At 35.1% G+C, this 11,455-nt stretch overlaps 1 protein-coding gene across 1 annotated transcript in view; it reads left to right on the forward strand.

Moving 5' to 3' along the window:
* l3mbtl2 (L3MBTL histone methyl-lysine binding protein 2) overlaps positions 1-11,452 on the forward strand; it is a 19,012-nt gene extending 7,560 nt beyond the window's left edge. Inside the window, 15 exon segments of the mRNA XM_056470002.1 lie at positions 2,752-2,837; positions 2,839-2,854; positions 2,947-3,026; positions 3,146-3,263; positions 4,783-4,917; positions 5,005-5,087; positions 5,165-5,362; positions 7,050-7,172; positions 8,005-8,109; positions 8,198-8,345; positions 8,436-8,518; positions 9,933-10,167; positions 10,246-10,311; positions 10,441-10,584; positions 10,665-11,452. Coding sequence (XP_056325977.1) covers positions 2,752-2,837; positions 2,839-2,854; positions 2,947-3,026; positions 3,146-3,263; positions 4,783-4,917; positions 5,005-5,087; positions 5,165-5,362; positions 7,050-7,172; positions 8,005-8,109; positions 8,198-8,345; positions 8,436-8,518; positions 9,933-10,167; positions 10,246-10,311; positions 10,441-10,584; positions 10,665-10,822 — 1,778 coding nt within the window. The 3' untranslated portion in view covers positions 10,823-11,452.
* The last annotated feature ends 3 nt before the right edge of the window (positions 11,453-11,455 follow it).

Raw genomic sequence — 11,455 nt, forward strand, 5'->3', positions numbered from 1 at the left:
AAGTCAAAAGTACAGCAACCCTTAAATTATGCTCAAGTAAAAGTTTCAAAGTGCTCTATTACAAATTTACTTAAGTCAGAGAACAAAAAGATTTGATTTTTAATGTAGGCTGAGGGAAAAAAAAACTAGATATTAAATATGTACAATGCATGTAGGACTGGGATAGTTTACCCATGTGAAAAAATGAATGAAAAATGAAAATGATGTCATGATTTACTCACCTCAATTGTTTTAAATCTTTTAGCTCCTTTTTCTCTTGAACATAAAAGAAAATATTTTTTGAAGCATTGTTAGATCTCTGTAACCATTGACAATCCATATTATTTGTTTTTCTTACTATGAAAATCAATGCTTACAGGTTTTGAACTTTCTTCAAAATATATACCAGACTATTGTGTTCAACAGAAGAAAGAAACCCATAGAGGTTTGAAAACTATTTGAGAGTGAGTAAATAAAATTTTTAGGTGAACTCTGCCTTTAAATATTAAAAGTACTTATCGCCCAATGCTTATTTAGCAAGAAATTAGTTTTACACACTGATAACCACTCTGATGATCAGTATAATTAATTAATACTGCTAATTTTAGTTCTGAACAGACAAGTTAAAATGCCTAGATGTATTTTAGTGCACAATAGTAATTAATTGTATCAAAAACAACTTAACAAAAAGTGTACTAACAAGTATAACACAATATAAAAAGATGTGGTGTGAGTTAAAAGTGTTTAATCTTATGAAGAATGCTAAGACATTTCCACATTCAAGCATTTCATTCATTTTACAGTTGTTTACTTCACAAACTACTGACAGTTACGACTAAATGTTGTTATTTTAATTTACAATAGTCCTTTGGCATTATTAACTTTCCAGCCATCAGTCACAGATATTCAAATTAAGAGAATCTGTTTTTGGCTCATTTAAATCAGCTTGTTTACTGCAGAATCTAAATGGTTCATTTAAATTAGTGGACTCATTTACATGGACCAGCCGAGTGGACAAGTTTGGTGCGATTTGTGAATCGATTTAACAGGTTATCTGACAAAATTGATCTTGTTCATGAATCTAACACCATTAGTGGAGTAAAATAATTACAATAGTTTTGGAGTGTAGAAAAGTAAAAGTTTCACTAGGAGCAGATCCTCAAGCTTTAAGATGAGACTTTTGTGTCTCCAGAAAGTGTCTGTAAAGTTCCGCTCAAAGCACCCATCAGATTATTCATTATAGCATTCATTATAGAATGTTGGAATCTTCTGCTTTAAACACAATGTAGCTGTTTTTGTGGCCTGTGCCTTTAAAGCTAGTTCTCCCTGCCCACCATTTCCACGTGCCTGTCAGAGTGTGCCTCTATCTCCGCCTCGGCTGCGTCAGATAAACTGCACAATGACAGACATGAAGGAAGCAGAACTCACGTAACATTTGTGAAAAATACTACAGTAAGAACTTTCCCAATGATTATTTTGATGTGTTTGTTGTGGAGATAATTCAAGCCTTTAAATGATTCACACATATTGTCGTTACAAAAGTTATGCACACACAGACACAGAGCGCACGTGTTTTTTTGCACGCAAGTGTGATACACATGAATCTCCACTGCTGTATGGACATCCGTTATGTTAATGTACAAAATAAACCTGATTTAACCTCCACAAACCGGGATTTAAGCGTCTTTTTTCATAATTGTATTGACCCTATGCGGCTGTGGTCATGAATTATGTAGCAATTTTTCTGTATTTATTACAAACATGCACTATTTTAAAAGCGTTTTAAACTTGTAAAACTCATTCTTAATCACATTTGATGATGATTGATGATCACAGCGAGCTGAACAGATCTTTTTAATACCAGTTGCTTTGCGCATGTCCTGTCTTGTTAATATGATTATATGCATTACTATGGAGACATGTTAATACGTGGCTGTCAATCAATGCAGGAACACTCCTATGTCACGTTGCAGTCTGCCTCAAAATGGGGGGGGATTTGGATCCTATTTAACGTCAGGAAAAAAAAAAAAAGACTTTGTTGTGTTTCTATCACTCCAATATGACTGTGAACACACACTATACCTACACACAGTTCGTCCCAACAGCTTACAAAAGATGATTTTCACCGTAGGTGCCCTTTAATCCATGATGCCATGTTCTGTTAGATTGTGTCGGCTTTAATTCTGTGAGGAGGAATTCTTTGAAGAGATTTTGAACTCTGTTTAAAACAACCAAACCACTGTTTATAAAGTTTTTAGCAAAAAAAATAAATGTTAAAAATGTCTTATAATCTGTCGGCGCCACTAGGTGTAGTGGTTAGTGTGTCAACACATGCACCCCCTTTTTCGGTGACTTGAGTTCGATTCCGCCTCGCGGTCCTATGCCAATCCTTCCCCTCTCTCTGCTCCCCATGCTTTCCTGTCAATACTCTGCTTTTCTATCCAAATAAAGGTGAAAACCCTGGAAAAAACATAATTATATAAAAATAAAAGTCATATAATCTATTTGCTGTATACATTTCTCATTATAAAATAGCCATAGAACCTGGTATGTCGTTAACACACAAACAAACAAGGGAAAAAGTAAATGTTTCCTAAAATGAAAATACTCTAATAAAAGATGCTTGCTTAAAGATTGTACTAATGTTCTTGCGTACAGCAGTGATGTAAAATACTTGTTACTGTCCACCACTGCACACTGGTTTGTTTCTTTGTTCAACGGTGACTTTTCAAAGCGTATTTATTATTCTCATTGCCTCTGTACTTAGGGAAGGCCATCGAAGTCACACAAACTGTCTCCGAATAACACCGACTGAAGTTCTGAGGCCGAAGGTCATTGAGCAGCATCAGGAAAGCAGGACCATTTGTACAGATGTGTGAGATGCAGCACATATTTCTGTCAATTTTCAGTGTAGTGAGCTTCACCAATGTTTCTTTTCACTGAATGAATGCTTAAATTGTCTTCAAGCTACTCTAGCTGGATTCGACTGGGGAAGTTACCTTGAGAAGAGCGGTCTCCTTGCTGCCCCCGTGTCCTGCTTCAGACACGTGAGGGATTTCTGTCCTTCTGCTTCTCTTTGTGGAGCTGTACTGGGAAAATATTGGTTTAGAAACGAAATGTGTACATATTAAATTACTGATGCTGTTGCATTATAATGGTCTAACAGGTACCACTCTGCGCTCAGTGGGAAGATGTCTATGTGGGGTTGAAAGTGGAGGTCCTGAACACTCATACAGCCTTGCCTAGTAAGGTGTACTGGATTGCCACTGTTGTACAGCTGGCAGGTATATAAACTTTCCTGCATCACTGCTGAATATACTCTGTATTGCTACAAAAAAATTCAAATGTATTGTTTTCTACAGCACTGCTTAATACAGCAAGACAAAAAAAATTCTCTGTAGTATCTAAAATGATTAGAGATTTTTTTTTATTTATTTAGAAAAAGAACCTTCCATGCTCATCTAATCCAAAGAAATGGGTTTATAAAAACTTTCGCAAAAGCATTTGTTTTGCCTTATTATTTTTTTATTTATATTATATACTACATTATATGATATTATATGATAGTATATTTATTATTTTCTTTATTATTATTTATTTATTATTTATAATTTTTCTATTATATTTATTATTAGTTATAAAAATTACTTCAAACTAATTAAATAAATTAATAAATAAATTAAATAAATGTTCATCCAGAAATTCAATGAGAGTATGCATAGTTTGTGAATCAGTGATGGGTTTGTGTGATACAGGAGTCTTAGGTGCAAAGCATGCGTTGCTTTATGCAGCTGAGAGATTTAGGCCTAACCTATTTAGCATGTAGCGGTTGGGAGTTGGGCGTGTCTTTGGACGGCAGGGGAAGGACTTTGTTTCAAAGATATTTAGATAACGGATAGCATTTAGGCAGATTACCTACTGCACAGTCTGTATTTAAGAGTCTGAAGCAATCAGTGACAAAACAAGAGGTATTTTTTGATAATTTTTAACTATATAATAAACAATTATAACATTTGAATTGAAACTATTTTGCAGGCCAACTGAAGGATCACTGGTTGAGAACCCCAGCCTATGTCTAAAATTGTAATTATTTGATCAAAAATATGTAGTGGTCATTATATTAAATAGAATTACAATTCAAAATAAACATTTTAATTTGTTAGAATCCTAGCCAGAAATCATTATAATATGTTGATTTGCTGCTCAAGATATTTTTTTTTTTTTTTTTTTTTTTTTTAAACAATGTGTGTCCGCTGAATTGGATTTTCCTGAGCTGAATGATATTTTTTTCTGTTGTCTTTAGCAAGGCATTGAGCGTGCATTTTACACAAAACATTGAACATCTGTATTTTTTCATGCTCTGACAGTTGGAAAAGCACTCACAGCTGAGCGATTTTAGAAGAGCGCTGATATTTTGAGCTGTGCAAAAAAACGTTGTTATTATTGTGGAAACCAAGATCCTTTATTTTAAATTAATTTTCAATTATAAGAATGTTAGAAAAGAACAACATTTTTTTTTGAGTCAGAAATGCTTTAATTTTGATGATAAATGTCCTATCTATGTGAAAAGCAGTGACCTACAGTGTTTAACCAGTAGGGTATTTTATTAGCGATGTGAGAGCCAATGATGCTATTCATCAGAAATGCAGATGAAGCAGATACGATACTATTCACCCCGTCACAATGCTGTATGATCTGAATTCAATTCGATTTAACACCACACAATAATAGTTTTTATGTGATATTTTGCTTAATAAATAGAATTGATTTGTTTAATTGTGTTGCGTGATGTGTTTCTCTCAGGATATAAAGCTCTTTTACGCTATGAAGGTTTCGAGGATGATGACCGCCATGACCTGTGGTGCAATTTAGGCACAGCTGATGTTCATCCTATTGGCTGGTGTGCAGTAAATAACAAGCCTCTGGTCCCTCCTCAAGGTTTCGTTTATTTCTATGTCGCTAAGAAATTCAGTTAAATATCTGCTTTAAAAATGCTAAATCTTTTTGTTTGTTTCCCCCCTAAAGAAGTCCACCAGCAAGACTGGAAATCCTACCTGATGGAGAGACTAGTTGGAGCACACACAATTCCCGTTGACTTTCATGTCAAGGTTAACAGCAAAGGCAAATGAACATATATTAATGTCCTCTGTCTTTCTTGTTTTAACTGTGTTCCTGTTCGTTTCAGATGGCAGACAGCTTGAGGTGTCCTTTCAGGCAGGGTGTTCGGGTGGAGGTGGTGGATCGCTCACAGGTCAGCCGTACTCGTCTGGCAGTGGTGGACACTGTGATAGGAGGTCGACTCAGGCTGCTGTATGAGGATGGGGGTCTGGGACCGTCTGGTGAGGTGCTCTCAGATTTCTGGTGTCACATGCAGAGTCCTCTAGTGCACCAGTAGGCTGGTACTGCGACCAGTGGACCACTCCATCAAAGGAAACAGGTGAGAAGTCAGTGCCAGTGGTATAGTGGTTAGTGCGTCGACACATGCACTCCAATGTTCACGGTGACGCAAGTTCGATTCCGCCTCGCGGTCCTGTGGCGGTCCTTCCCCTCTCTCTCTGCTCCCCACGGTTTCCTGTCAATACTCTCTACCGTCCTATCCAATAAAAGTGAAAAACCACGAAAAAATTATTGTATTAAAAAAAAAGAAAGAAACAGGTGAGAAGAAAATAAGAATATTTAACATTTTATCTTAACAAAGTTTTTAAAAATTCTTGTATCACATTTCCTTGAATAAAGGGATTAAAAGGTTTTAAATCAGAGCATCAAGTCTTAATAGATATGGATATACATATAATAGCATTAATTATTGTGAGGAATTGTTTTTTCATTTTAAAGTGAAGCACATCATTGATTTATTCAGTGTTCACCATTTTTGTAGAATGAGCTGCATCACTGCTCCAGGACCTCCTTCACAATGTTATTCAGAGATTTGATTTTTAGCTTATAATTATAGATTTCCCAATTTTCTTTTGTCTGTTGGATGCACTTTGTATATAATACAAGAATATTGTGTAGTTCTATGGCAGGGAGCCCATACCAATATGCAAGATGATGACTTGAATTCTGTTTTGAAGCTAGGGCTGCCATCTAGTGGTAGTGTGTAAAGCTGTCTCGCGATTGATAAAAATCAGATGTGCTGGAATTGTTTTTTTTTGCATTGAATTGAATTGAATACAGTTTTGCAAGTATAAACCTGTTTATTTCAAAATAATTTAGGTGCCTACCTAACTGTAAAACATTTTAACTGATAAAACAATTGTGTGGCCATGTATCAACTATTTAAAGCAATAATAATATTATATAAATGAACTCTTTTAATACTATGTATAATATCTAGGGAGCACATGAACAATTGTTTTTGTAGCAACTGTTGACAGCACTGCCATAGAGGTATAATATATAGATCTACAATAGGTCTGATTAGTTAGATATTTCCGAACTCAAGCTGTTGAATTAGAGGTATTGAAGCCTTAAAAGACTTTATGCAATGTTTTTTCTACTTTGACTTCTGATATAAATGAATCCCTTTATACTACATAGACATTTTCTTTAGTCAGTCATAACCTCATTACCCTCATAAAATATGCAGAAAGATATGAATTGCTGCATGTCACTGTTGTATTTTGGTATCTTGGTAACATTTCACTTTGGTTTCAATTGTTAGCAATAAATAATGCATCACTCAACATGAGCTATAACAGAGCAATAAAGATTTAACGCACAATCCATTAACTTTGCATTTTGAAAATATCTAAGTAAAAGTTGAAACTAACATGGATTAAATTCTGTGTATTGTTTAAGAAATACAGTTTCCTAATGCAAGATTCAACTGTTAATATTAATTCTATTATATTTGGGTTTTTTTGTGGCCACAAATTTAGTAGTATTGGGACATGTTCTTAATTTATAGCCAACATGCCATATTCAGGGCTTTGTAGGAAAAAAACACTGAAAAGTTTGATTTATTTATTTATTTATATATTTGTTTGTTCATTTTATTGACGATAATTGATATCATAGTCAAAGTTACAGTTTTTTTTATTTCCTTGATATTTTTCACTCATTTTTAGTTCTTGTTAATTATAGATAATATCACAAATGCTTTTTTTGATGCAGATACAAATGTCAACATGGGAAGCCATCCAGCATTTCGCAGAGTTCATCAAAACAGTGTTCCAGATCAGTTCAAGAAGGTCTGTGGATACACCTTTACTGACCCTCCATTTGTAAACAATGAAAAAGAGATGCCACGCTAACCATTCGTTTCCATAGTGTAATATGGAAGTCAATGGCTGTTTGTAAATTGTCTGGGTTATCGTCATTCTTTAAAATATGTTGTTTTGTGTTTAACAAGATAAAGAATCCCATAAAGGTTTGGGAAAAAGTGTATCTTTTGTGTTTTAAAATGTTTCATGTTTACATGACATACAATCCACATTTAAACACATCTGTGAAAACTGCCAAAGAACCTATTATGTATGTATTTGGAGCTTGTCACTTTGTTAATAAACAGTACAAGTAAGGAAGTGATGATGTGCCATCGGCAGCTTGGCACTGGTGTGTATGTAGAATTTACCATCTGTGTGTATGATACGTCTCAGTTTTTTGCTTGTAATGTGAAGTAAATCAACTCTCTGTTATTGTTGTGTGTTTGTTCACATTTGTTTTTAATTTATTCCCCTGAGCATGTATCATGCACACAAAAGATATCGTCGTTTTCATAGACACTCATTTTCTGGTGTATACACAGACATCACAATCGCAGCGTTTTTAAAAACTTCCACTTTGCAATCCATTTTCAGATTTGCGAGTTTTCAGTCCCATAAACACAGCTGTCATGTGAAGGAACAGACTAAACACTTAAAAGTTTCCCTTTGGATTGAAAGCGTGTCGTGTAAACAGCTACTAAGTAAACGTAACTGAACTATCCATCTAACTAGAATATGGTTATGTTTTGTTAATGTTTCAAAATCTTATGTCATATAATCTTTAGTATGTTTAATTGCTTTTTTCCCCCCCAAACAGTTAAGGACCGTTTACATGGGAGCCACATTTTTCAAGGAAGGCATGAAAATTGAAGCAATTGATCCTCTGAACCTTGGAAACATCTGTGTTGCATCAGTTCGTAAGGTACAACTTCATCAGTATTTATGACTGTAATATTGAAATGCACGTTATCTTGTTGAGAAGCATTATACTGACCAGACTTACCACTCAGGTGTTGCTGGATGGATACATCATGGTAGGCATTGATGGTGTCGAGATTGGTGATGGTTCTGACTGGTTTTGCTATCATGCCAGCTCACATGCCATTTTACCTGTCGGATATTGCGAGAACAACGACATACCTCTTACTGTACCTCCTGGTAATGTCCTCAATTTATTCAACATTTTGTAATCCATATTTAACACATTTGCTATTTCCTGTTCATAGACATTGCTTCCTTTTTTATTAGGTTATGATCAAGCCACTTTCACATGGCCAATGTATTTAGAAGAAACTGGAGCTGTAGCTGCTCCACAAAGACTTTTCAATACGGTAAATATTTTTTGACATCTGAGTGATGTATTGTTAAGGCATATGTGGCCCTTTTGAATAACTGATATTAAGATGCATTTTGACAATCTGATTAAACATGGATGACATTAAGATATAATATAGATATAGATTTGATAAAATAAGAGCGAAAGGTAATTTTTTAAAATTCTGTACTTAATAAATGAATCAGAATGTATGTTAAAGGTGCCATACAATGAAAATCTGGATAAACCTAGGCATAGCTGAATGTTTAGTGCTCAGTACATGGAAATGCCCACACCCTGGGCCTCAAATACTATTGTTTCCTCTTCTCATGTAAATCCTGAGTGTAAATCCAGGTGAATATAAACAAAACACCAATACTTTTAAACTTGTACATAAACTTACTATGTATGTGGGACCAAAACTAAAGAGGTAGGAAAGGTAAAGGAGATTGCTGAATCAGAATGCAAAATGAATAATATACAGCTTGTAAATTTAATCGGTGCCACCCTAAAAAGGCATACGGCCTGTTTAACTGTATCTTTGTTTTAAAAGTTTAATGTATATATTGTGAAATCTACCACGTTTGTAATGAGGCAACAAACACATGTAGCCTGCTGAATATGTTTGATGTACGGTTATGCATTGAAATATATGATAAAAATCAAGCATATACAGTGGCGGAAATGTGCATTCAACACGTCACCATTTGTCTCAGAAAACATATTTCTAAAGGTGCTTAACTTGAAATTTTCACCCGATGTTGATAACCAAAGAAATACATATATAAAAAGAAAACTTAATTTATAAACTAATTAGATACTCGTAATATAATGAAATGACACAGGAAAAAAATTGAACATATGAAGAAAGGGAGGTGTAAAAAGACCAGATAACAGCTGAAATGTCTCAGTAGTTCTTCAGCAACCCTCTGCCCTTCCTCACAGTAAGTTAATATGAACTGCTTTAGGCCAACATCTACATCACCAGGAGTATGAAGATAAAACCAGGGTGGACATTTCAGCAAGACAATGATCCAAAACACAGCCAAGGAAACTCAAATGCTTTCAGTGAAAGAAAATCAAGCAGTAGAATGGCCAAGCCAATCACCTGACTTGAATCTAATATAAAATCCAAAATAAAGATCAGTTTGGATAGACGAAATCTACAGAACCATCAAGATTTTTACACTCTGTGAATTCCTAAGGTTGATAACGGACCTGTAAAAGCGTAAGCTACTTACCTACTATTTAGATTAATGTTTGGTATAAATTCATTGTAAGGCATCTTTAATACCAGGACAACATGCTAATGTCTTAGATGACCACTTTTAATCAGGTTACTGAAAATGCATGTTAATTTAGGTAGAAACCAAGCCTGTTATTTTAATGCATTTAAGCTCATCTTGTCGGGTCTGTTTTGTTTTTCTCAGGATGATGTAGGCCACGGCTTTACCTCAGGTATGAAGCTGGAGGCAGTGGACCTCATGGAGCCCAGGCTGGTGTGTGTGGCCACTGTCCGGCGCTGTGTGGGTCGGCTTCTCCTCCTGCATTTCGATGGCTGGGAGCCTGAGTTTGATCAGTGGGTAGACTGTCAGTCCCCTGAAATTTATCCTGTGGGCTGGTGTGAAATCACTGGTTACCAGCTGCAGCCACCCATTGGCCCAGGTAGATACAATGGCATTTTTTTTTTCATATATGCACTGCAAAATTTGGTTGTTTCATGTTGTGTTTTGCTCTTTGTAGAACCACCTCAAGGTCAGGAACAGTCCCATGCAAGCAAAAAGGCAAAACCTTTTAAGGGGAAACGGAGTAAGTTTCATTTTTCTTAATGGTTTGTTAGTTAATATCATTTGTTTTAAAGTGGCTGTAACTGATCATTACATTAGTAAAATTACTATTAAGTTATAGCGCTTATGGTTCTGTATTTTTTCTTATCAGAGAGAAGATTTCTAAGGAAAAATGCTAAAATAAACTTGAAAACACAGACTAATGAGAATACAGAGATGATTCAATCACAAGAGGCAGCAAACACTTCTGTCAAACCCTCCACTTTACAAATAAAGACTGAACCCGAGGAAGAAAGTATGTAGGAGTTCAATCAATTCCATTGCCCCCTTTATTTCTCCGTTTTCTGACATGGTTTTCTTGACTCTACACTACAGTTATTGCAGTAAGAGTGAAGGTGGAGGAATTGGAAACCCCCATATTATCCAGCACACCATCCAAAGAAAGCCACCAGGAAGCCTTGACAACCTTCAAACAGGAGAAGGATGATGATGATGATGAGGAGGAGGAGGAAGATGAGGATGATGACATTTAAACCAGCACCTGATCGTAACAATGTTTTAAACGGATCACTACTATCTACTAATATAAAAGGTGACATTATGAAGCAGGTTGTCTGTTATGTTAATATTAACATTAAACACTCATAGATATCGTAATAAGCTGTTAGTTTACCCCATTTACTCAGCCTCGTGTCCTTTTTAACCTATTGAGTTCATCTTTTGAATGCAAACGAAGATATCTGAATCAAATCTGAGAGAATTTTCAATGTATGTAAATAAAATCTTAAATCTTTTATCTTCTAAAGCAATAATGTCTCCTGAGACGATTTGGAATAAACCTCATTCAATATCTCAATGACGCATCAACGTTTTGGGTGAATTTACTTCCAACAGAGGGATCAAAATCAGTCAGATTTCCTTACGATATGTTCATTTGTGAGAATTGCTTGTGAGTTCAAAGTGACATGAGGGTGAATAACTGTTGACAGAATTTCTGTATTTTCATTTTCAGGTGAACTAACCCTTTAACTAAAGTTTTATTTATAACACTGGTAAGATGTAACTAGCCAAACTTGGGTGCAAAAGAAAATATGTTATCATATATTATCATATTGTTTATTTTTTTCGTACGGTGTGATTTTAATTTTTATTTTTTTTTTTTCTCC

The sequence above is a fragment of the Danio aesculapii genome, chromosome 12, assembly GCF_903798145.1.
Source record: "Danio aesculapii chromosome 12, fDanAes4.1, whole genome shotgun sequence".
NCBI classification, from domain to species: Eukaryota; Metazoa; Chordata; class Actinopteri; order Cypriniformes; family Danionidae; genus Danio; species Danio aesculapii.